General features: G+C 43.6%; 1 protein-coding gene across 1 annotated transcript in view; it reads right to left on the bottom strand.

The window, feature by feature from the left end:
- The window catches only part of CRYBG1 (crystallin beta-gamma domain containing 1), a 262,927-nt gene extending 243,415 nt beyond the window's left edge, over positions 1–19,512 (bottom strand). The window contains exon 1 of the mRNA XM_030199173.1: positions 19,292–19,512. Within this exon, the coding sequence (XP_030055033.1) occupies positions 19,292–19,294 (3 nt within the window). The 5' untranslated portion in view covers positions 19,295–19,512. The remainder of the gene's footprint in view (positions 1–19,291) is intronic.
- Positions 19,513–27,368: the final 7,856 nt, after the last annotated feature.

Here is a 27,368-nt window from a genome sequence, read left to right as displayed (position 1 = left end):
CTTGCAATAACGCTCTTCAGTTCTTTATTGTTAACAAAATCCACTGTCCCCCATAATTTATTAATTTCATTTATATCCTGCATTATCTCAATAGATCAGGTTCAACATGGCTAACAACTTATTGTAATTAACAGTACAAAAATTGATACAGGATAGTATAAGTACATAAGTATTGCCATACTGGGAAAGACCAAAGGTCTATCGAGCCCAGCATCCTGTTTCCAACAGTGGCCAATCCAGGTCACAAATACCCGGCAAGATTAAGTTAGTAACAAAGAAATGAGGATTGAGTATTACAATATATGAAAACGAATCTTAGATGCAAAAAAGTAATAATTTATAGTTATCAATGTATAATAACAATTAGAATGAAACCGAGAAATTGGAATAATTGTACAATTAGGGGCTCAAATTATGATCATCCATGAGAAACTGCTTAAACATAGAGGCTTTAAGGCATTTCTGGAATGTCAAATAATTAGGATCCCATTTGATGAATTTTGGGAGGGAATTCCACCGTTTGAAACAGAGGTAAGGGAATCCTGACATATAGATTGACTTGTAGATCACATTTTTGTAACTAGGCTAGTGGAGGGTTAGATATTTTCTTCAACCAAGGAGAGCATTGCGAAGGGGAAGATGAAGATGAAGTAAAGGTTGCATATAATCAGGGGTTAAACCATATATAGTTTTGAAAACATTATTCTGGCTTTGATTGGGAGCCAGTGTAACTTTATAAGCAAAGGGGCTGCACTTTCAAATCTTGTAGCTTTGTAAACTAATCTGGCTGCTGTATTTTAAGCTGTTTGCAGTTTCTTCAAGGAAGATTCCTTACAGCCAGCATAACTAGCATTGTAATAATAAAAGTGTGATAATACTAATGTTTGTACTACTACTACTACTATTTAGCATTTCTATAGCGCTACAAGGCGTACGCAACGCTGCACAAACATAGAAGAAAGACAGTCCCTGCTCAAAGAGCTTACAATCAAATAGACAAAAAATAAAGTAATCAAATCAATTAATGTGTACAGGAAAGAGGAGAGGAGGGTAGGTGGAGGCGAGTGGTTACAAGTGGTTACGAGTCAAAAGCAATGTTAAAGAGGTGGGCTTTCAGTCTAGATTTAAAGGTGGCCAAGGATGGGGCAAGACGTAGGGGCTCAGGAAGTTTATTCCAGGCGTAGGGTGCAGCGAGACAGAAGGCGCGAAGTCTGGAGTTGGCAGTAGTGGAGAAGGGAACAGATAAGAAGGATTTATCCATGCAGCGGAGTGCACGGGAAGGGGTGTAGGGAAGGACGAGTGTGGAGAGGTACTGGGGAGCTGCAGAGTGAGTACATTTATAAGTTAGTAGAAGAAGTTTGAACAGGATGCGAAAACAGATAGGGAGCCAGTGAAGCGACTTGAGGAGAGGGGTAGTATTTAGGGAAGAGATGCCCGATTCTTTTTAGTTTCTACATTCTTTTAAAGTTTTTTGTGATGACTGCTTAGAAACATGTCAGCAGATAAAAGCCAAATGGCCCATCCAGTCTGCCCATCCTTTGTAACCCCTAACTCTTCCTTTTTCCCAAGGGATCTCACGTGCTTATCCCACGCTTTGTTAAATTCTCACCCAGGCCTCTACTCCACGACCTCCACCGGGAGACCATTCCACGCTTCCACCACCTTTCCGTGAAATAATACTTTCTTAAATTCCTCCTAAGCCTATACCCTCATAACTTCATCGTATGCGCCTTTGTTCCAGAGTTTACCTTCAGTTGAAAAAGGCTCACTTCCTGTACATTAATGCCCTTGAGATATTTAAACGTCACTATCATATCTCCTCTCTCCCTCCTGCCTTCCAGCATATACATGTTGAGGTTCATAAGCCTGGCCCTATATGTTTTGTGTTCAAGACCGCTTACCAGTTTTATAGCCGCCCTCTGGACCGACTTCATCCTGTTTATATCTTTCCGTAGGTGTGGTCTCCAGAACTCCTCACAGTACTCTAAATGGGGCCTCATCAGAGACTTATACAAGGGAACTATCACCTCTTTTTTCCTGCTGGTCATTCCTCTCTTTATGCACACAAGCATCCTTCTGGCTTTGACCATCATTTTTTTCTACCTCTTTGGAAGCTTTAAGGTCATCAGACACAATCATCCCCCAAGTCCCTCTCTTCCTTCGTACACAGAAGCACTTCACCCCCCATATTGTATCGTTCCCTCTGATTCTTGTGACTCAAGTGCATGACCCTGCATTTTTTAGCATTAAATCTTAGTTGTCAAATATCGGACCATTCCTCCAGCTTCGCTAGGTCCTTCATGTCATTCACACCCTCCGAGGTGTCCACCCTATTACAGAGTTTGGTATCATCCGCAAAGAGACAAACCTTACCAGACAGCCCTTCCGCAATATCTCTCACAAAGATGTTAAAAAGAGCTGACCCGAGGACCGATCCCTACGGTACTCCACTGATAATATCCCTTTCTTCAGAGCAAACTCCATTTACCACTACCCTCTGTCTCATTCCATTCAACCAATTTTTAACCCAATCAGTTACTCTAGGTCCCATACCGAGGGAATTCAGTTTATTTATGAGTAGCCTATGCAAAGCCTAGCGTGTCAAAGACCTGGCTGAAATCTAAATATGAATTACAAATTTGCTCCAGACTGTTGAAATACAAAACTCTTTATTGAACACATGCGCTTCAAAACCTGCTCATGTGCATTTTAAAATCTGTAAATACACACACAACTCTCTTCTGTCTTTCATACCCATTCACTCCTGTATCGTGTCTGCTTAGTGACTCTATAAGCATTTAAAGTTATATACAACTTGCTGTTTTAAATATTATTGCACTGCACATTATATTTCACATTTTACATTCCTCAAATAAATATCACAGTGTTACACAGAATTAAAGGCAAACATCCTTTTGTAATTCTGCTGTCTTTGATCTTCCAGTTTCCCTTTCTTACAATGTCTATTTTGAGGGTTTGTAAAAAGTCTCCAGTGCTTTCCTCAATAAATAAATGAGTCTGCTTTCAATACTCTTCAGGCACTACGTTGGAGGAATGAGTTACTCATGATAAAATTTGCTGTGGTCCTTAACCAAACGTCGGTTCCTCTATGCAGGACCGCATTTCGTTTTCTTCCTCAGGAGGAACCACCATATCATCTACAAGAATACAATTGCATTATCACTCTCTCAATTCTAGTTTCCTTATTATGCTTTAACTATTATATACTATACATAAATCTTCACTTACTTAAGCTGATCCCATCAGGTCCCATCGCTTTTACTTTTAGTTTAGCTAGCTCCTCACGAACACAGTCCTCTGTGAACAGGTCTTGGTCTACCATCCATCCATCCCCTTTAGCATTTGTTTTCTGCAGTCCTACCCCTGGCCTTTCATCTGTGAAACACAGAGCAGAAATAATTGCTAAGCAGCTCAGCTGTATCCTTATCATCTTCCACATATACCTCCCCCTCAGCTTTGAGCCTCTCAACGCTATGATGGAACTTCCTCCTGTCACTTACATATCTGAAAAACGTCTTATCCCCCAATTTTACTGTTTGGACTTGGATGTAGGAATCAATTATTATACTAAGTATCTTTAGTTGGGATTCCAATGGATAAGTTACATTATCAGTTGTGAAGTTTTGACTGTTTTTGACATGGCAAGGGTTAGATAATAACAGACATTTTGTTTTCTCTCTATTCCATTTTAGTTTAAAGGTGGAGGCCCAATTCTCCATCAGGTCTAGACCAAATTTGATGATAGATAGCACTTCTTCGACAGAATCTCTGAAAAGGATTTAGATGGTTGCATCATCTGCATAAATAAAATTATTATAACCAGGGGCATCCAGCACCTTTACTAAGGGGGGCATCATAATATTGAATAAGGTGGGTGAAAGGGAGGGATCTCTGTGGGACTCCGCAGTCTAGATTTTAAAAATCCTCGGAACCAATTTAGGACAGACCTTCCTATACTTAAGTTGTCCATTAGTTCAAATAGCAAATTATGGTCTACCACATTGAATGCACTGGGCATATCAAATTGCATAATATGATTTCCTGCCTAGGCTAATTTCTTTCCTGAAGTTAGCAATTAATGTGGTTAGGACTGTTTCCGTGCTGAAATTGGGTCTGAAGCCAGACTGTGTATGGTGAAGGGAAAAGGAGGACAGATAAGCCATATGTTAGTGAGCGACTATACCCTCAATCACCTTTACTAGTAAAGGAATAGAGGCCACTAGCCTGTAATGTGTTACACCGTTTATTTTTGCCAGGGGATTTTTAGGGATGGGGTTAACATTATGGACCCTTTTACTGCGGGGAAATGACCTAGGGATAGCAAGAGAAAAACTAGGGCAGGAATCCAGCACACAGAAGATAAATATTTCAATAGAAAAAATTTCACCACGGAGAATGAAGGGGGAGAGAATGATGACCAATATCTATGAGTTTTTATACCAGTGAGGTTGGTTACCTGTCAGTTTGGTCATAGATATCATAGAGTCTCCTTTAAACATTATAACATTCTCTAATTTTTATGATTTTCTGTTCAAAATATGTAGCTAATTGGATAGCAGATGGAGCAGATTCATTGGAGGTAATAATAGGCTGGGTATCTAAGAAAATATGTTTGGTTTTGAAAGGATCAGTTGATATTAGATTTCCATAGTAGTTTATTTTAGTCTTTCTTTATTGTATATTTATAGAATCTTAGGACTAATTTCCAATGTAATTAATTTTCTTCAGTTTTGGATTTTTGCCATTTTCTTTCAAGCTGCCTACATTTTCGTTTGATGCGTAGAATGTCTTTATTGAACCAGATGGATTGGCTCTTTTTATTTAGATTTAATTTTTACTGCTGCCATGGAGTCTCTAATACATAATGTTAGCCTCATAGATGAAGCCCTAGCATTATTCCCCATAGCTCCCTTTCTCTATTTCTGTGAATAACAATATTATTCCCAGGCCCCTCGTCCTGTAATTTTGGTCACCCTCAACTCCTCTCTCCTTTACATATATTCAAAACATAGCTACAATATATATTATTCCTTCCTTTATAGCAGTGGAATTCACTTCCAGTCACTACGGTCTGTAAATGGGCTGGGTTCTCAAGATGAAATTGCATGGAATAAAGTTTCATGCATGCCACTTATATTGTAAGCAAATCTGTCTCATGCATGTTCATTAGATATATCCTAAGAACCAACCCATTTTGCAGAACTGGGGCACTAAAAGTAAATACCACTTCTCTTACAGCAGCAAAATCCATCCCTTCCTTTCAGAGTAAGATATCCAACCCCTTATCTACTCTCTTGTCATCTCCTGCTTAGACTACGCCAACTTACTCCTCAGGGGTCTCCCAGTGATCCATCTCTCCCTATTACAAGTCATTCAGAATTTAGCTGCATGACTTATCCTTCACCTGAGCTGCTACTCTCATACAACTCCTCTTCTCAAGTCACTGCATTGGCTCACATGTGCTTCCATATACCACCCAAGCTTTAGAGAATGGTTCTCAACCTAGTCCTTGGGACACACCTAGCCAATCAGGTTATTCAGAATATCCACAACAAATATACATGGGGGAGATTTGTATTCAATTGAGGTAATGTATGCAGATTTATCTTGTGCATATTCATTGTGGGTATACTGAAAACCCGATTGGTGTGTCCCGAGGACTAGGTTGAGAACCACTGCTTTAGAGAGCACTGATTTCTGCAGCTCCCCAACCCCCAACACACTCCTCCTGTCTTCCATTCATTGGGCAAGTCATTTTCATCTGTGCCTTTTTCATCCTAATCACCTTCTAACTTCACATTTTCTATCTTGCTTCATTTTACACTTGGAATAGAATTCCTGAGTTGGGACATAATGCTTGCTCAAATTTATGCCTATGTTTACTAAGCGGCGCTATGGACGCGTTAGCATTTTTAACGCATGTAAATGGTTTACGCGTATTAAACCCATAGAAATGTATAGGCGCGTTAGCATTTAACGTGCCTTAAATTTACAGGCTCGTTAAAAACACTAATGCACCTTAGTAAACATACCTCTTAATATTAAAAACTACCTTTCTAGGTTGCATTTAAATCTTGACCCATATTCTTCCTGATCCTTGATGGGAATTTAACAAGTTTATTAGTAAACCAAGTTACCAAAGTCATCTTGTGCTTTGTTTGTCTTGATTAGATTATTAAGCTCTGTGAAAAATGGACTATGTCTTATATGTATTTGTATAGCCCCATATTAGGCTAATTTTCTAACAGGGTGCTTAGGTTAATAGGGCAGGAAAGCATTTATTTTAGCCTATTTTATAAAGACATTTGGAGGTGTATTTTCAAATCACTTAGACTTACAAAGTTACATGGAGGGGCATAATCGAAAGGGACGCCCAAGTTTTGCTGAGGACGTCCTCGCAAAACATCCCGGTGGAGGGGCGGGGAAACCAGTATTATTAAAACAAGATGGACGTCCAGCTTTCGTTTCGATATTACGATCGGGGATGCCCAAATCTTGAAATTTAGGTCATCCTTAGAGATGGTCGTCTCTAGACTTGGTCGTTCCTGATTTTCGGCGATAATGGAAACTAAGGACACCCACCTCAGAAACGACCAAATGCAAGCCCTTTGGTTGTGGGAGGAGCCAGCATTCGTAGTGCACTGGTCCCCCTGACATATCATGACACCAATCGGGCACCCTAGGGGGCACTGCAGTGGACTTCATAAATTGCTCCCAGGTACATAGCTAACTTACCTTGTGTGCTGAGCCCCCCAAATCCCACTACCCACCACTGTACACAACTACAATAGCCCTTACAGGTGAAGGGGAGCACCTACAGTGGTGGAAATAAGTATTTGATCCCTTGCTGATTTTGTAAGTTTGCCCACTGACAAAGACATGAGCAGCCCATAATTGAAGGGTAGGTTATTGGCAACAGTGAGAGATAGCACATCACAAATTAAATCCGGAAAATCACATTGTGGAAAGTATATGAATTTATTTGCATTCTGCAGAGGGAAATAAGTATTTAATCCCTATGGCAAACAAGACCTAATACTTGGTGGCAAAACCCTTGTTGGCAAGCACAGCGGTCAGACGTCTTCTGTAGTTGATGATGAGGTTTGCACACATGTCAGGAGGAATTTTGGTCCACTCCTCTTTGCAGATCATCTCTAAATCATTAAGAGTTCTGGGCTGTCGCTTGGCAACTCGCAGCTTCAGCTCCCTCCATAAGTTTTCAATGGGATTAAGGTCTGGTGACTGGCTAGGCCACTCCATGACCCTAATGTGCTTCTTCCTGAGCCACTCCTTTGTTGCCTTGGCTGTATGTTTTGGGTCATTGTCGTGCTGGAAGACCCAGCCACGACCCATTTTTAAGGCCCTGGCGGAGGGAAGGAGGTTGTCACTCAGAATTGTACGGTACATGGCCCCATCCATTCTCCCATTGATGCGGTGAAGTAGTCCTGTGCCCTTAGCAGAGAAACACCCCCAAAACATAACATTTCCACCTCCATGCTTGACAGTGGGGACGGTGTTCTTTGGGTCATAGGCAGCATTTCTCTTCCTCCAAACACGGCGAGTTGAGTTCATGCCAAAGAGCTCAATTTTTGTCTCATCTGACCACAGCACCTTCTCCCAATCACTCTCGGCATCATCCAGGTGTTCACTGGCAAACTTCAGACGGGCCGTCACATGTGCCTTCCGGAGCAGGGGGACCTTGCGGGCACTGCAGGATTGCAATCCGTTATGTCGTAATGTGTTACCAATGGTTTTCGTGGTGACAGTGGTCCCAGCTGCCTTGAGATCATTGACAAGTTCCCCCCTTGTAGTTGTAGGCTGATTTCTAACCTTCCTCATGATCAAGGATACCCCACGAGGTGAGATTTTGCGTGGAGCCCCAGATCTTTGTCGATTGACAGTCATTTTGTACTTCTTCCATTTTCTTACTATGGCACCAACAGTTGTCTCCTTCTCGCCCAGCGTCTTACTGATGGTTTTGTAGCCCATTCCAGCCTTGTGCAGGTGTATGATCTTGTCCCTGACATCCTTAGACAGCTCCTTGCTCTTGGCCATTTTGTAGAGGTTAGAGTCTGACTGATTCACTGAGTCTGTGGACAGGTGTCTTTCATACAGGTGACCATTGCCGACAGCTGTCTGTCATGCAGGTAACGAGTTGATTTGGAGCATCTACCTGGTCTGTAGGGGCCAGATCTCTTACTGGTTGGTGGGGGATCAAATACTTATTTCCCTCTGCAGAATGCAAATAAATTCATATACTTTACACAATGTGATTTTCCGGATTTAATTTGTGATGTGCTATCTCTCACTGTTACCAATAACCTACCCTTCAATTATGGGCTGCTCATGTCTTTGTCAGTGGGCAAACTTACAAAATCAGCAAGGGATCAAATACTTATTTCCACCACTGTAGGTGTGGGTACAGTGGGTTTCTGGTGGGTTTTGGAGGGCTCACATTTACCACCACAAGTGTAACAGGTGGTAGGGGGGATGGGCCTGGGTCCGCCTGCTTGAATTGCACTACACCGACTAAAACTGCTCCAGGGACATGCATACTGCTGTGATGGACCCGAGTATGACATTTGAGGCTGGTATAGAGGCTGGCACAAAATATTTTTAAAGATGTTTTTTGAGGGTGGGAGGGGGTTAGTGACCACTAAGGGAGTAAGAGGAGGTGATCCCCGATTCTCTCCGGTGGTCATCTGGTCAGTTCGGGCACTTTTTTGTGCCTTGGTCGTAAGAAAAACAGGACCAGGTAAAGTCGTCCAGGTGCTCGTCATGGACGCCATTTTTTTTTCCATTATGGGTCGAGGCCACCCATGTGTTAGGCACGTCCAAGTCCTGCCTTCGCTACGCTTCCGACACGCCCCCATGAACTTTGGTCGTCCCTGCGACGGAAAGCAGTTGGGGACGCCCAAAATCGGCTTTCGATTATTTATTTATTTATTTGTAGTTTTTATACCCCACTCTTTCCCGCTCGATAGCAGGTTCAGTGCGGCTTACAATGTTTGGTACAAAATGTCACAGAGATAACAGGGTTGTGTGGAGTAGGACAGGAGGGAGGGTGTATCGAGGTATTGGTAGTGTTAGAGGTGTGGATTAAGTTCGTGAGTTAAGTTGGGTCCTTTGGATAGGCTTTGGATAGGCTTGTTTGAAGAGGTAAGTTTTTCAGCAGCTTTCGGAAGGGTAGGTGTTCATTGGTTGTTCGGATGTGTCTTGGTATGGTGTTCCAGATTATGCCGATTTGGGCGACCCTCCAAGAAGGACACCTATCTTTTGTGTCAAAAGATGGGCGTCCTTCTCTTTCGAAAATGAGCCTGATGGTATCCTGTGGAACCTTGTAAGTCTAAGTGCTTTGAACATGAGCCTGATAGGCGCCTAACTGTCTTTTATAAAATACTCAATGGGCCAGGCGTTCATAAATTTAATACTGGATCACACACAATACCTATCAGGGGTAACTACTATACTTCATAGGCCTCCCGGTAAACCTCAGTAACAACGCACTGCATTAGACCGTCAGCCAGAAACCGGTGAGGATTACAACAATAAGAAACTATGTAGCTGACAGTCTAATACAGTGCATTGTTACTGAGGTTTACCGGCCCGCACTATAACACTGTTCAGTTTTACTGGAGCATTGTGAGGCCTATGAAGTATAGTAGTTACCTCTGATGGGTATTTTATAAAATACTAGCAGAAATTCTGCAGAAATAAACCTAGATTGTGAGTGCTGAAATTTTATACATGCTGTGGTAAATCGTGACTCCATCTGTGCTCCCTGAAACTCCTCCCCTGAGCATGCTTGTTCAACAAGTATATGCCAGCTTGCACTGTGCATACTTAGAAGCATGACCTAATTTTTAAAATTGCTTTATTTTTCAATATTTGCAAGTGTACAGCACAAGAGCTTTCAGAGCAATCCATTTTAACACACACTTGATTGGTATAGCACTTCAAAGAGTAACCCCCCTGCCTCCCCTCTTACCCAGCCCATCCTGCTTCATTCAATAATTATACTCTCAATAATCAGTGTCAACATAAACTAAGACTGAACATTACAACTAAAGAGCTAAGCATATGTCTTCAAGTTGTCATATTTCTTTGCTGTTAATTTAGCCATTTAGTATATACAGGCAAATTCCCCTGTTTCCAGCATCCAGCCACTGCTGCCACTGTAGCCATTTTGAACAAATCAGACCCACACATGCTTCCTGACTGTGCCTGGGCTAATTAGCAACCACAGTTTCTGAATTTTATAATCAGACTTCCACGCATAGCAATGGTTTATAAAATCACTCTCCTTCCCCCAGATTCTGTATAGGTCACCTGAATTTGGGCTTAATTAGTCAATTAAGTGCTCACAATTGAGTTAAGCACTTAATTGGCAGTAATTAGGTGCTATGTGCAGATCTGCCCTACGCCCTATTCTATAGCATGTGTGTCTAAATTTCATTAGCATGCAACTCAGAGGGGGTGTGGCCATGGGAGGAGCATTGATGAGTTAGGGGCTTTCTCAGAAATTAGGCTCCATGTTAAAGAATGCCTGCATTTGTGCACCTAATTGCCACCAGTTGGGTGCAAGCATTTACACCAGCTTTGGGCAGGTGTAAGTGCTCGCACCCAAAGCTAGGCACGAGAAGCTCGCTAAGCTGGTATTCTGTAAAGGGCTCTCTGGGCAGATCACCCTTCACAGAATACTAGCTTAGGGCCAGATGCACTAAACTTAACGAGCCATTAACGTGGGTTTTAAAACTGGTTCTAGCGAGTTTAACGTGCAAGTAGTAAACCAGGACATGCACAAAAGGGCATTGTCCGATCACGGTAGCAGCTAACGAAAACGGAATGCAGATGAGCAAATTAGTATTATAACTAGTAAAAAAGGCCCGTTTCTGACACAAATGAAACGGGCGCTAGCAAGATTTTCCTCGGAGTGTGTATGTTTGGGAGAGTGTATGTGAGAGTGACTGTTTGAGAGTCAGAGTGAAAGTGTGATTGTGTGAGAGAGAGCGTGAGTCTGGGTGTGAGTGTGTTTGTGAGAGAGTGTGTGTGTGAGAATGAGAGTGTGTGCAAGTGTGTATGTGAGACACAGTGTGAGTGAGAGTGTGTGTGTGTGGGTGAGAGAGAGAGTGTGTGTGAGACACAGATTCTCTGTTTGAGTGAGTGTATGAGACCAAGCGAGTGTGTGAGTGACTGTGTGGCACATAGAGAGTGAATGTGATACAGTGTGAGACAGAGTGTGTGAGAGTGAGAGTGAGAGTCAGAAAGACATTATATATCAGAGAGAGAGTGTGAGCCGTGCCCTCCCAATCCATGGCCATCTGTCCCCTGCCCCCTCCATTCATCCTTTTCTAGCAATTCCCCTCTGTCCCTGAGCCCTGCCCTCCCAATCCATGGCCATGCATGCTCCTCTGTCACCTGGCCCCTCCATTTTTCCCTATCCAGCATTTCCCCTCTCTGCCTGAGGCCTGCCCTGCAATCCATATCCATCCATGCCCATCTGTCCCCTCCATTCATCCCTATGCAGCAATTCCCCTCTCCCTGAGTCCTGCCCTTCCAATCCATGCCCATCCATGCTCCTCTGTCACCTGGCCCCTCCATTTTTCCCTATCCAGCATTTCCCCTCTCTGCCTGAGGCCTGCTCTGCAATCCATATCCATCCATGCCCATCTGTCCCCTCCATTCATCCCTATCCAGCAATTCCCCTCTCCCTGAGTCCTGCCCTTCCAATCCATGCCCATCCATGCTCATCTGTCACCTGGCCCCTCCATTTTTCCCTATCCAGCATTTCCCCTCTCTGCCTGAGGCCTGCTCTGCAATCCATATCCATCCATGCCCATCTGTCCCCTCCATTCATCCCTATCCAGCAATTCCCCTCTCCCTGAGTCCTGCCCTTCCAATCCATGCTCCTCTGTCACCTGGCCCCTCCATTTTTCCCTATCCAGCATTTCCCCTCTCTGCCTGAGGCCTGCTCTGCAATCCATATCCATCCATGCCCATCTGTCCCCTCCATTCATCCCTATCCAGCAATTCCCATCTCCCTGAGTCCTGCCCTTCCAATCCATGCCCATCCATGCTCCTCTGTCACCTGGCCCCTCCATTTTTCCCTATCCAGCATTTCCCCTCTCTGCCTGAGGCCTGCTCTGCAATCCATATCCATCCATGCCCATCTGTCCCCTCCATTCATCCCTATCCAGCAATTCCCCTCTCCCTGAGTCCTGCCCTTCCAATCCATGCCCATCCATGCTCCTCTGTCACCTGGCCCCTCCATTTTTCCCTATCCAGCATTTCCCCTCTCTGCCTGAGGCCTGCTCTGCAATCCATATCCATCCATGCCCATCTGTCCCCTCCATTCATCCCTATCCAGCAATTCCCCTCTCCCTGAGTCCTGCCCTTCCAATCCATGCCCATCCATGCTCATCTGTCACCTGGCCCCTCCATTTTTCCCTATCCAGCAATTCCCCTCTCTCCCTGTGCCCTGCCCTCCTAATCCATACCCATCCATGCTCCTCTGTCCCCTGCCGCCTCCATTCATCCTTTTCCAGCAAGTCCCCTCTCGCCCTTCCATGACCCCCCCCCTCGCATCCATGCTACTCTCTCTCCCATGTCCCAGCCTTCTCCCCCCCCTTCGCATCCATGCCCCCCCCCTTCGCATCCATGCCTCGCATCCATGCCCCCCCCCCTCGCATCCATGCCCCCCCACCCCGTTGCATCCATGCATCCCTTTTTTTTTTTTTATTCTTTTTAACTTTACCTCCGTGGCGGTTCGTGCAGCGAAGCGTCAGGGAAGGAGGCGGCGCTCCCGACGTCTAGCTTTCCCTTCGCTGTGTTCCGCCTTGTTTTGAAGGCGGAACACAGCGAAGGGAAGGCTAGACGTCGGGAGCGCCGCCTCCTTCCCTGATGTTTCGCTTCCGGATTTGTTTGTTTTGTCGCGAGGGCGGGGCAGAGACGGCTGGCTGGCTTGAAGGCTTCACACCACGAATCCACGAACCCTTCAGCCTCAGCCTGGGAGTGACGTCAGATGGCTTCAAGGCTTCAGGCTTCAGGCTTCAAGGCTTCAGGCTTCAGGCTTCAAGGCTTCAGGCTTCACGGCTTCACAGAACGTTGGCTTCAGAACGTTGAGGGTGCGTTTTATTATATTAGATGTGTATAAATCGTATTGTACTGAGATGCACTCCTAATAAGTGGAGCTTGATGTAGAAATATAGTAAGTTTGAAGGTGTCCCTTTAAAGTAATGGAGAAAACTCCAACCTTTGCAGAATTTATCTAACAAATGGAACCTCAACCCTCCAAACAAGAGACCATACCAAAGTACTCATAACACCTTGTATAAACAGGAGTAGATTGCTATCATAGGTTCCTACTAAGGAGGAAGAAGAGAAAAAAAAGCCCAAACGCAAAAACTCATCTTAAATGAGAAAATCGGATGGGATGAAAAACTCTCCTCCCCTCTTTTAAAAATATATTAAATATATTAAAGGAACACCAAAACCAAACCAACCTAAACTGACCCCAACCCAGAACCAGACTACCTATAAGGAGACCCCTCGAGAGAAGAGAGCCCCAAAGTAACCAACTCGAGCACTATAGCAGTAAGGGTAAACCCAAACCTACCCACTCTTTTAGTAAACTTGGTAGCCCCCCATTGCCAAGCATCCAAATAAAAGATTTTATACTTAGCTTAGTCCCAGCACAGAGACTTCCAAAGAAACCTGCGTAGTTGTTTTGTTGAGAATGCTGGCAATCAATGATCAACAGTCCCCCAAGGGCTCCGGAGCCTTGCAAAAAATCTTTAATTCGACGAAAAAACGCCGAATTAAAGATAGTGCTATAGTGCCCGAGTTGGTTACTTTGGGGCATAACACTTGGCTGCTCTGCGCATGCTCAGCTGGCCAACTGGCTTGGAAGGAAATCCCATGCAAATGAGTTAGCATCGACCAGCTCATTTGCATGTGATTTCCTTGATGCATTCCCGTTGCTTACCGATTCGCTAAGGAATCGGTAAGGGAAGGGCATTAACGATTGTTTTAGTGCATCTTCCCCTTAGTGTGCATCATAACAGCACTTAACTTGAGTGCCATTTACTGAACGGCCAGATACGTCTAGCACAATACAAATCAAGTGGAGGGGCATTTTCAAAAGAACGTCCAAATCAGAATTGAGACATCCTGCTCATAATGTCCAAACAAAGTCCATCTCACAGCAGCTTTCGAACAGGAAAGGCATCCAGATTTCTGTTTGAAAATACGTGTGAAGGGCATCCGTGTGAAGGGCATCCTTACACTAGAGACGGCCATCCTGAACAACCATTTTACAAAGTGAAATGTTTAAATTATAAACAAGGGAAAACAAAGCACATGGATGTCTGCCTGGCCAGCGTTCTTACGAAAATGGCCACACAGATGTCCTTGCAGAACAGAAGAGTAGTCTACTGCTTACTCCTCTGACCTGCCCTGCTGCTTTGTTCAGAATAGCCATAATACCTGCAGCTGACAGAGGCTGGTTTTCCTTTCTGGTTTCACTTTCAGGGGAGAGGGAGGGGGACAGCAAACCCTGGGGAATTAATCCCTCTAGTGGTCAGCTTCTCAATCAGAGCACCTTTTTGTAACTTGGATGTGACTGAAACAGATCTAGATAAAAATGTCCTTTTTAGACATGGTCGTTTCTTCCCGTTCAAAAATTGCTGTTGGATGTCCTACTTTTGGGCCCTCCCTAGTCCCTCCCAGAACACGTTCTCTCCCCCCCCCCCCATGCTGTTTGGACGAACAGCAGTGTGGAATGCAGGGGCATAGCTACAAGTGGGCCTGGATGGGCCCAGGCCCACCCAGTTTAGCCTCAGGCATGCCCGCCCACCCAGAAGCAGATCCTTACCCACTCCCACCCCTGCCGCCGCAGCGCTTCATTTAATGCTGTCGGCGCTGCTGTTGCACAGTCTCCCGCCCCCGCGGCGGCGGCGCTTACACTTCGCTATGGCGTTGCCTGACAGCAATGCTACAGATGCGGCACCAACGTCCGACGTGCTCCAGGGCCTTCCCTCTGCTGCACTGATGTAACTTCCTGTTTACGGAGGCGGGATGCGGAAGGCCCCGGAGCAGGACGTCGGTGCCGTATCTGTAACGTTGATGTCAGGCAGCGCCATAGCGAAGTATAAGCGCCGCCGCGGGGGTGGGAGACTGTGCAACAGCAGCGCCGACAGCATTAAATGAAGCGCTGCGGCGGCAGGGGTGGGAGAGGGTGAGGAGGAAGTCAGTGGGGTACTGGCCCAGTAAGGGGAGGCTGGGAGGGGAGGGGCCTGAAGGGAACAGAAGGGTGCTGGACTTGCCAGGGGGGAGGGTTGGAGGGAAGGGAGAGAGGTTTTGGATTTGCAGAGGGGAGGTTGGAAGGAAGGGGAGAGGTTTTGGATTTGCAGAGGGGAGGTTGGAGGGAAGGGGAGAGGTTGCAGGAGAAAGAGCCAGATGCATAAGGGGAAGGAAAGAGGAAGAGAAGCTGGTTGGGGGGTGGGATCAGAGAGGAGAGGGACACATTGGTGTGGAGGAGGGAGAAAGGGGACATAGGGAAGTATACAGATACAGAAGGGAGATGATGGGCATTAGGTGGGAGCATGGGGACAGGGACACAAATGTGAGATGCTGTATGGGGATGGCACATGGGCACAGAGGGGTAATGCCTGACCAGGGGGGGGGACGGGGATATAGAATAGAGATAAAATGCTGGAGAGGAGGGTATATGGACACGGTGGGGGAGAGATACCAGACAAGGGGGAGAATAGGAACACAGAAGGGATATGCTGGGCATGGGGTGCATAGATGCACAGAAGAATGATGATGGATGAGGGGATATGAACACAGGGGAGATACTGGACAAGGAAATATAGGAAAACAGAGATGGGAGATGGATGATGCACATGGAGAAAGAAGAAATGTCAAATAGGAGACCCTGGCAAGTAAGTTAAGAGAAGAAAGAGGGAAGCAGAAACCAGAGACTGGGACCAATATGATTTGAGAAAAAATGACCAGACAACAAAAAGGTATAAAAAATTATTTTATTTTCAATGTTGTGAATATATGTTGGATTTGGAATGTACATCTTGCCAAAGTTGCCTGCAACCTTCATTGAAGTTATGGGGAGTGGGGTAGGGACAGAGCATGGGTGCATCAGGTTGCTGTTTTTTCTCTCTCAAAAAAGTTGGCAACTCTAGTGCCCACCCATCCAACCTGTTGGCCCACCCAAAAATTGCCTTCTGGCTACGCCACTGGTGAAATGTCCAAATTCTGACTTTCAAAAATCAGGCTTTGGACGTTTTTACCAGATGGACTTTTTTTAGGGGTTTTTGAGGCATCCATCTGCTTTGAAAATGAGTGCCATTGTGTAGTAATAGTAGTATCCCTAGCACTTTTCTCCTAGCCTCCTTCCATCACAGTTCAAATACTATTCTCCACAACCCTGACCCTCACAGTCCTCTCCAACCTCCGCAACCCATAACTCTACAAAACTACCTCACCAACCCATCCAGTTATTAAAGGCCACCTTCTACACTATCCTGCTTAACCTTCCTTCTCTTTTCCCTTACTTTATCGCTTAACATTACTAATTGTAATTGTACAGATACTTCTTATATCTGATATCCTGGAATGAACATGTCATAACAAAACTCTGTAAGCCACATTGAGCCTGCAAATTGGTGGGAAAATGTGGGATACAAATGCAATAAATAAATAAAAATATGATCTTCAGTCTTCCAAGCCCCCATAAGTAAGATATGTGCTCCTTCTAGCCTGACACCCATCTCTAGTTACGTCAGGCCTGGCTTTAGGAGGTTGAGATCTACATGATCATGAGTTGCACCACCAATTCAGTGCTATACCAGTGTTGTTGGAGGGGTGCTGATGCTTGAACAGCCTAGAGCATAACTTAAAAGGGACACTGCTAACTGCAGCATTCTGGGGTGGAGGGAGGAAGACTCCTCCTTTCTGTATTTGGAGAGTGCTATTCCCAATGCCTGGCCAGTCTGAATACCAGATACTGTAATTGTAACATTTTTCTTTCTAACACAACAGAACGTTGAAAAGAAATTGTATGTAAGGAATTGAGCATGTCTGAATCAGGGAATAATAACATTCCAAAAATTTAAAATGAAACCGGACAAAGGGGCCCTTTTACTAAAAAGTGTTAAGCCTTAATGCATGCATAGTGCACAGGAAAACACTTACTGTAAAGCACAGTAAAGCAATTTCCATGGACTAAGCACATGTTATTTTTCAAAACTATTTTTTCAGAGGAGGTGTGCCATGGGTGGGGAATGGGCATGGAAGTGTTTTTCAAGTAGCACATTTTGATTAGCGCGTGCTATCTGAATAACAAAGCCTTGGCATGGGAGCACTTAGGGCAAGATGCACAAAAGTCCTCGTTACATAACGAATCGGTATGGAACGGCAATGCACGAAGGAAAGGGAATGCAAATGAGCTGCTCATTGCAGCTCACTTGCATTCACTAACCCTTCGTTAAAACAGTCGGTAATCGGCCCATAAAGCATGCAGCCAAGCGTTATGCACTACACTACAGCCCTCCCAAGAAGACCTACCTTGATCCTTGAAGGCTGCCATGGTGGTTTAGTGGCCCTCTGTGGGGGCAGGAAAGAATCCCACTCTTTCCTGCCCTCTGCCGCTCCTCCATTTCTGCTTTGCTCTTCTGTGCCACAGGCACCGCTGCCGTATTTTCAAAATAGCAGCCAAGGCTTCCAGCGGCAGTCTCTGCAGCCATTTTGAAAACCTGGCAGCGCCACCTGCGGCACAGAAAAGCAAAGCAGAGATGGAGGAGTAGCAGAGGGCAGGAAAGAGTGGGATTCTTCCCTGGCCCCGCAGCTTCAGAGGCCACTAGACCACCAGGGCAGCCTTCAAGGATCAAGATAGCTCTTCTTGAGAGGGTTATAGTTTGTGGGAGAGGGGGGCTGTAGTTTGCGGGAGAGAAATGGCAGCATTACTGCGGTGGTGGGAGGAGGGGGGTTGGCACAGTATAAGTCATCACAAGGACAAACTATAATAAAACCAATGGACTGCATTAGGGGCTTATAGCCCATTTAGTTATGTTTAAGCAAATGAGAGATCTACATGAAAGAAAATATTCATTTTTATTATTTTGACTTCTGAAAACCACTTGTTCCTGAAACATGCTCAAAACAGAATAATCCATTTGTACAAAAGAGATGAGGTGAAGATGTGATTCCATGTGCTCCAATGAAAGGAGAGTTTAATTTTACTGCCAAGCTTTAACACCAGGTTCCCAAGGCAAATTACAACAACAGTTAAAATGAACCCATCAATAAAGAGGATATCCTCACTGAAATTTGGCCATATATTACTGTATTGTATAGAACAGTGTAGAAAAAGGAGCACAAAATACAGCCTTTATTAGTGCTGTTTCCACCAGCTACAATAACTTTTGAGTAGTTTTAGTGATATTCAATTTTATTTCATGATATTTATATCTCCATACGGGAAACTTTCAAATAAATTAAAAAGCTGTTGAGTAAAAAACAAAACTTTTGTTCTTCACCTTTTAAGGCACTGGGCTGAAAAAGGGGGCGGGGGAGGGAGAAGAGAGAAAGGAGATACTGGACGGGGATGGGGGTGCCAACTGATAGTTTCCAGGAGGGCCCCAGAGACCCTAGTACCGGCCCTGCGCAGTATTACTGAATACCGTAGACCCTTGCCTAACTTACATACCAGGTTTTAGTTAATGTAAATCCTTGCGGCCAAAGTTTGGCACAGAAATCATCTTAAGTGCTATTCTATAAACCATACCCAATTCAGAGCACTGTTAATCAAATATTGCTCCATTCAGATTTTTTTTGGTGACTGAATCTAGTCGTTAATGTTTAGATATGTGATCACTGTTGGTTCTGTTTTATTATTCTTTGTGGTTCCATTCAAACTGCCCCTCTTCTCTTCCCTCCAGCTCACATACACACGACCCACGCTCTGCATGCTGTCTCATTTATTTATTTTTCCATTAGATAAATAAATGCTTTTTCCACAGAATTTAAGTTTTTATCAAAAAAAATCTTATGAATTCAATAAAAATATACGAACAAATAAAACAAAGTCAACCACTGCACAAAATCTTCCTATGCGCCTTCAAACTACCATGACAAAGAGCAAGTGAAACTCTCTGAAACGGTGAGGGTACAAACATAAAAAGGATTTCTGCTCTCTGGAAATCTACAAGTACTGCAGGCACCAAGGAATAGAAAGGTTTCTGTTCTTACTTACCATGATGCTGCAATTTTTTTTTTTCCAGGAAGGCAATCGGAAGATGAAATGAAAGGCAGCCCCTGTGTGATCAAAATTATAAAGCTCTCATCTCTCAGCAGTTTATATGCTAATCCTTCAGTTTTCTCTTCTGTTTGCCGAATAATACCTGTAATTCCTTAAAGTTCACAGTCCAGGGAAAGGGAAAGTTTTTGAGGTGGAGGACTGGTTATTTCCAGTCCCCTGGCTATAGCAAAAAAGAAATACCAGCAGTTTCCAGATATGCTTACTGCACCCAGTGGATGTTTCAGCAGTTCCTGAGTGGTGGAAGGGTTAACAAGGTGCATCACTCAATGGGTGTAGCACCAAACCACTGCTCAGACAAGTAGGGAGCTGTCAGTTGGCCAGAGCAGACAGATGCCTAACTGCACTAATTACCATGTGCAAGGCGAAGCCCCTGACTTGTATACATTAAAAAAAAAAAAAGCCGTTTCCCAGTAACTGTATACCAACTTTTAAAATCATGTTGTAACAAACATTCATTACAGATGCACACAAACAGTTTCACTTCTGCACTTGTTTGCCCTGTGGCCGATCTTATTCTGTAATCCTAGTCCTTGTATCAAATAATCTGAATAAAGAACCTGGCAGTCGAGACCATGTATCTAGTTCTGGAACTTTTTTTTTCTTTATTCCTGCTATAAAAAAAAAAGGCATTTGGGATGGTGGTGCTCCACTGTGTTCCACAGAGCTTTTCTCGTGTGGCTAAGTTTGACCATATTGGAGGCCCAAACTTCACTCCCAAACAGGACCTTTTTTCTGGGTAACAAGGTTTTCCAGTCTCCCATTATTTCTTTTGCTGATGCTTTATTCCCTGTGAACATTTACTATACTGTTTTGACTGGCGCACGGAACTAAGGGGTTTACAAACTAAGTTCCCTATTTACTAAGCCATGCTGTAGGTGCGCAAACATTTTAGCGCATGCTAATGCTAGAGACACCCATAGGAATATAATGGGTATCTCTATCGTTAGCGTGCACTGAAAAGTTAGCACACCTACAGTGCGGCTTAGTAAACAGGGTCCTTAAAGTTACAAACACAAAATTTGAGAAAAGGAACTACAATGTCAAATAGGATAGTAGAGAAAAGAAGACCTATCAGACATACCAGATAAACCAAGGAGAAAACAGTAGGTAACTAAGAGAAGGGAAAGGGTAAACATAGGAAGCTGTGGGTACTGATAAAAAAAAACAGCTTGTTAGCATACATGCAACAGGTAATGTGCAAGAGTTTAAAGACAGATCATTCTGGTTCATTGCACTATACTCCATTAAGCTATTTTACAAAATATACTATGTGAAAGCAAAATCTGAGTACAGCAACCAAGGGGGAAAAAGAACTGAATATCTTCAGAAATTCTAAAGGTAGATGTCTTAGCCTATAGGTAGCAAAAGTGATACAGAGCCTTATGTCACCTTATAGCCTAAAAAAGTTAATAAGGTATGAGTTTTCTATTATGAGAATCTAATAAATATTCTGGCTGTAGCCTACCTCTCATAAGAGTGAGTTTCGCCTTGTAGGTTCTACATAAAAGAAGAAAAAGTTCACTAGCTCAAAACTGTGAGAAAAAACAGCAAAACCATATTAGACAAATAAAGGGTAATTTAATAATAGGGTGCTATGAGAAAGGGAAATGGGACTTGATATACCGCCTTTCTGAGGTTTTTTTGCAACTACATTCAAAGCGGTTTACATATATTCAGGTACTTATTTTGTACCAGGGGCAATGGAGGGTTAAGTGACTTGCCCAGAGTCACAAGGAGCTGCAATGGGAATTGAACTCAGTTCCCCAGGATCAACCTCCACTGCATAACCACTAGGCTACTCCTCCACTACAGAGAAGGCATTACAGAGGCACTATTTAATAAAGACAAGTAGATACCTACTAATCTTTACCATATACAGTAGTATTTTATGGAGAATGCACCTTGAATGCAGGCACAATCACGCACGTGTACATGAACATTAAGGTTTGTCATAATCTACATGTGTATGTGCTAATTCCATCTGCACTCCACACAAATCCCCTCCCCCTGTGCACGCCCACTGGAACAGTTCGCTCCATCATTCATTGCATGTACTTTTGTGCCGATCAATATTTTAAAAGAGGTCATTAATGTGTGTACAGCAATGACTTTATAAAATTACCTCTATAGTGTAAAGGGGCCTGGTGGATAGGGAGAGACAAAACCTCAGGGCTAATCCAGTCTAATCCCAGGATTTATATTCTAACTGGGATAAAATTCCACAATTCAATAGCAAGGTAGCTAAGAATTGTCATGAAAACGCATCGGATCTTGTTAACAGAAGGGTAACCTAAAGATAATTGGATCCAGTAGACGAGCGAATTGTCGGATAAGTCAGAGACACATGATCCAATGGACAGTAGCAATAAAAAAATTTTAAATGTCAAACAGGCCACCTTAAAATCAATTCGGGCTCTAACAGGCAGCCAGTGCAGATAAGGAATAGCACAACCAAACTTCTTAGGACAAAAAAAAAAAATCAAATCAATCTAGCAGCACAATTCTGCAAAAACTGCAGCTTTGCTTGAAGAGTCTGATGGATGCCACCATAAAGGGCAGTACAGTAATCTACTCTTCCGCTCCACCATTCCTTATCCTACAGCATTACAACATTGTATTAGTTCATTCCGGAACTATGTAAGCCACGTTGAGCCTGCAAATAGGTGGGGAAAAAGTGACAAATAAATAAATAATTGCTTGGACCAGTACTATAAACTGGTCAGGAAAGAATAAATGATCTAATTGCCCTAAGCTGTCATAATTTAAGTAAAATCCTTCTACTCAGATTTTTAACTTGATATTCCATTGTCAATTGCAAGTGTAATATAAAACCAAGAACCCTAGATGAAGTTTCAAGACCCAGACATTCCCCTGTCCTGAGCATAATAATTTCAGGTATATTTGCCAAAGAGGTGCTAAAATATAACAATTAAATTTTAGCAGTATTAAGTTTTAACAAATTTTGCAACTCCCATGTGTGTTTTTTTCTATGCAATCTATAATTAACAATGCCCTCAGACAGCAATGTTACCAAAATAAAGATATCAGCATATGAGGAAACATAATACAAAGAAGAATTTAAAAAGTCCCTCAAAGAGCTCATAAAGATGCTAAATAGAATAGGCGATAATGGGGAGCCCTGAGGGACTCCATAAGCCAAACTCCAACTTTCAGAGAATTTTACATTCTTCTTGAAAATTATAAATGTATGAATCTGCTTCTACTTTATGTTCACTGCCAATAAAGCCTAATAAAATAATATATAAGTAGGGGTTAAAATCATTAAGTGTTCTGAATACCAATGTGCATAGTTTAAATATTGAACATACTTCAATTGGTAACCAATGTAATCTCTGTAAGAGAGGAAACACCCCCCCCCCCCACCCCATTTCTGTGCACTGCCCAACATAAGAGTAGCCATACTAGGTCAGACCAAAGGTCTATCTGGCCCAGTATCCTGTTTTCAACAGTGACCAATCCAGGTCACAAGTACCTAGCAGAAACCCAAATAGTTGCAAGATTCCATGCTACCAATCCCACGGCAAGCAGTGGCTTCCCTGTGTCTGTCTCAATAGCAGACTATGGACATTTCCTCCAGGAACTTATCCAGCCTCCCCTCCTTTTTTTTTGTGCCAATTAAGTACTTTGGGCCCTGTTTGCTAAGGTGTGCTAGTGTTTTTAGCGCGTGCTAAAAATTAGTGCGCACTAACCATCTAGACGCCAATAGAAATATTATGGGCATCTACACGGTTAGTGCTCGCTAATGCTTGCTAATGCTTTTTGCACACTAAAAACACTAGCACGGCTTAGTAAACAGGGCCCTTTATTTGCTAGTACTCAAAAACTGTTGTGTAGGTAAAAGTGGGATGTTTGACCACGGAAATACAAATCCTGGAGATGAATATCTAAAAAAGCTTCTTTATTGATGAAAAGACTCGACACAACTGTTGTGTTTCGGCCTTCAGGCCTGCATCAGGAGTCTGCCTCAACGGCTTGACATATGTGGATCTTAGGTGCCAAAAACACAATTAGTCCGTGTAATGTGATTGGCTGCGCTTTCAGTGATCTGTTACGAGCAAGTGCGCCACGAAAGGTCTTTTTCAAGATCACTTCTGCATACAGCCAATCAGCCTGAAAATCCTCGGCGTTACAATTGACTGCAATTTAACTCTGGATAGCCAAGTAAAATCCACAACAAAGAAAATGTTCCACTCAATGTGGAAACTCAAACGTGTGAAACAATTCTTCCCAAGAGAAACATTTCGTAACCTGGTACAATCAATGGTAATGAGCCACGTAGACCACTGCAATGGAATCTATGCAGGATGCAAAGAACAAACCTTAAAGAAACTCCAGACCGCTCAAAACACTGCAGCCAGGCTCATATTTGGAAAAACTCGATTCAAAAGCGCAGAACCCCTCTGTGAAAAACTACATTGGCTCCCAATCAAAGAACGCATTGCTTTCAAAATCTGTACCGCGGTCCACAAAATCATCTACGGTGAAGCCCCAGGATACACGACAGACCTAATCGACCTACCAACTAGAAACACATCCGAATCGACATGAACATACTTAAATCTGCACTATCCAAGCTTCAAAGGACTTAAATACAAATCAATGTATGCATCCAGTTTCTCCTACATAAGCACACAACTGTGGAACACATTACCAAAATCCTTGAAAACGACGTACGATCATCTATCCTTCCGGAAAAGACTAAAACCCAACTTGTTCAAAAAAGCTTACCCTACTGATCCAACCTAAATGCTGGATCTCGGCAACATAACATAACCGAATTACGCAATGGGCATAACATAACTCTGCCACTGTTCGATTCCCTAATGTGGCTGTGCCACATGAACTCTCTCTTACCACAACATCACCTTGTATTTGTTAACACCGGAGTCTGCTAACGCCTCTCCAGATTATGTAAGCCACATTGAGCCTACAAATAAGTGGGAAAATGTGGGATACAAATGTAACAAATAAATAAATGGCATACGTTCTCCAATTCCTTCTGCTGATGCTCAGATTCATCCTTTTTGGCAGTCTGGTTCTTATCCAGCCACCCAATGATTTCATTACGCACAGCATCATGGACTCTTGGGCAAACTCATTCCAACTGAAAAAACACACTGCCTTATCCTCTCATCTCAACACAACTACAAACCCGCAATCATAAATGCACCAGGACACGCACTCCCTAATTCAGACAACCTAAAAATACTTGGAGTCACAATCGATCGCAACCTCACTCTCGAGAGCCAAGTAAAAACCGTAATAAAGAAAACGTTCTACTCAATGTGGAAACTCAAGTGAATAAAACCTTTCTTCCCGAGAGATACCTTTCGTAAACTAATTCAATCAATGGTCCTAAGCCATGCAGATTACTGCAATGGAATCTACACGGGATGTACAAAAAAAACTCCAGACTGCCCAAAACACAGCAGCCAGACTGATATATGGTAAAACACGATTCGAAAGCGCTAAACCCCTACGAGAAAAGCTACACTGGCTCCCAATCAAAGAACGGATCATCTTCAAAATCTGCACTTTGGTCCACAAAATCATCTACGGCGTAGTCCAGGATACACGACAGACCTCATAGATCTACCAACTAGAAACAGACTCAGATCAGCACGATCATACATAAACCTACATTATCCAAACTGCAAAGGGCTAAAATACAAAACAACTTATGCATCCAGCTTCTCCTACATAAGCACACAACTATGGAATGGACTCCTATATGCAGTGAAAACAATACATAACCACCTAAACTTCTAGAAATCATTAAAAACCCACCTCTTCAAAAATTTTTATCCCACCGATCCAACTTAAATCCTCACATCCAGCAACACACCATAATCAATGATCGTACTGGATAATTTACTTTCTTCTTTCTCCTCAACCTCATGTCGCTTGATTCAATTCTACTTCATTTGACCACAACACAACCTTGTATTTGTTATCAACCAAAATGGCAAACACCTTACGGTACTTTGTAAGCCACATTGAGCCTGCAAATAGGCGGGAAAATGTGGGGTATAAATGTAACAAATAAAAAAATTTAAAAAATTACATTTGTCCAGGATTTTCTACTTGTCCTCATCACTGAGTTTGCCCTACAGTTTTTCATCTTTAACTGTTGCCTTCATATTGAAGGCATAGGATTCTGTTGAGTTCTTGGAAGACAGTCACGCTGCTTTTCATCCTCTGCCTTATATTTCTCAGCCTCCTGAACCATACATTCAATATGTTCCTTGCTCAGACAGCCTTTGTCATTTGTGATTATGATCTTGTTTTCCTTTCCAGTACTTTTGTTTACAGCAAAGATATTGAGGATTCCATTGATATCAATATCAAATGTTACTTCTATCTGTGGCACACCATGTGGAGCTTGGGGAATACCAGTCAACAAAAACTTGCCCAGCAGGTTGTTTATTTTATTTATAACAGCATTTATATCTTACAATTATCCATCACATCTCTCAGTTGGAGGCAATTCATTGGGACTGCCAAGCCCCTCTTGTTTTTCTGAAGCAGTGAGCCAAGAATCAAAGAATTGGTCCAAGAATCAAAGAATTGGTCCAAGTCATTTTCATCCTCCACTGCCTTTGGTACAAACCAGAGGTAACAAGGGATAATGTATCTGAGGTACATGTTTACAAAGTTTTACATGTGAGAAAAGTTTCACAAATGGAAGCAGCAAAATAAAAAAATGTCACATTCTTTTGTGTTTATGAAAAGATATAGACAGAGAGAAAGCTGTATTAGGACAGTGTTCCAAGGAGTTTGCGCAGGAAACAGTAGTTAGCTGGGTAAATTCCCTGGACTGAAAACTTCCTGTCATTTAGTATGTGTACAGGTTCAGGCAGGGCCGGTCTTAGGCAGAGGCGACCGAGGCGGCCGCATAGGGCCCCGCGCCTAAGGGGGCCCCGCGCGGCGTGCCTCGCCTCTCCGACCACGCTCGCCTGCCCTCCACCCATGTCCCGCGACGCGTCTCCTCGTTCCCCTGCTGCTCCCCCTCCCTCCAGCCACCTGAGACCCCTCCCGTCTGAGCCCCCCCTCCCCGCCAAACGACCCTCTTCTGCCGCCCGCACCTCACCTGACCCGACCCAGCATTTTAAAAAAACTTCCAAGCGGCGGTGCCGGTGCCTCGCGTCTCAGAGAAGAAAACTCGCTTTGTCGTTGGCCGGCCTTCCCTCAAGTCCTGCCCCTCCTCCCACCACCAGCTCTGGCACAGACCGTATAAGTCTGCCCAGCACTATCCCCACCTCCCGCCACCGGCTGGCTAAGCTCCTTAGGATCCATTCCTTCTGAACAGGATTCCTTTATGTTTGTCCCACGGGTGTTTGAATTCTGTTACCGTTTTCATTTCCACCACCTCCCGCGGGAGGGCATTCCAAGCATCCACTACTCTCTCCATGAAAAAATACTTCCTGACATTTTTCTTGAGTCTGCCCCCCTTCAATCTCATTTCATGTCCTCTCGTTCTACCTCCTTCGCTCCTCCGGAAAAGGTTTGTTTGCGGATTAATACTTTTCAAATATTTGAATGTCTGTATCATATCACCCCTTTTTCTCCTTTCTTCCAGAGTATACATGTTCAGGTCATCAAGTCTCTCCTCGTATGTCTTGTAACGCAAATCCCTTACCATTCTCGTAGCTTTTCTTTGCACCGCTTCAATTCTTTTTACATCCTTCGCAAGGTACGGCCTCCAAAACTGAACACAATACTCTAGGTGGGGCCTCACCAACGACTTATACAGGGGTATCAACACCCCTTTTCTTCTGCTGGTCACACCTCTCTCTATACAGCCTAACAACCTTCTAGCTACGGCCACCGCCTTGTCACACTGTTTCGTCGCCTTCAGATCCTCAGATACTATCACCCCAAGATCCCTCTCCCCGTCTGTACCTATCAGATTCTCCCCGCCTAACACATACGTCTCCCGAGGATTTCTATTCCCTAAGTGCATCACTTTGCATTTCTTCGCATTGAATTT

This window comes from Microcaecilia unicolor, chromosome 3 (assembly GCF_901765095.1).
Source record: "Microcaecilia unicolor chromosome 3, aMicUni1.1, whole genome shotgun sequence".
NCBI lineage: Eukaryota > Metazoa > Chordata > Amphibia > Gymnophiona > Siphonopidae > Microcaecilia > Microcaecilia unicolor.
Note: the sequence above shows the minus strand (reverse complement) of the source record. Positions and strands in the feature narration are given on the sequence as shown.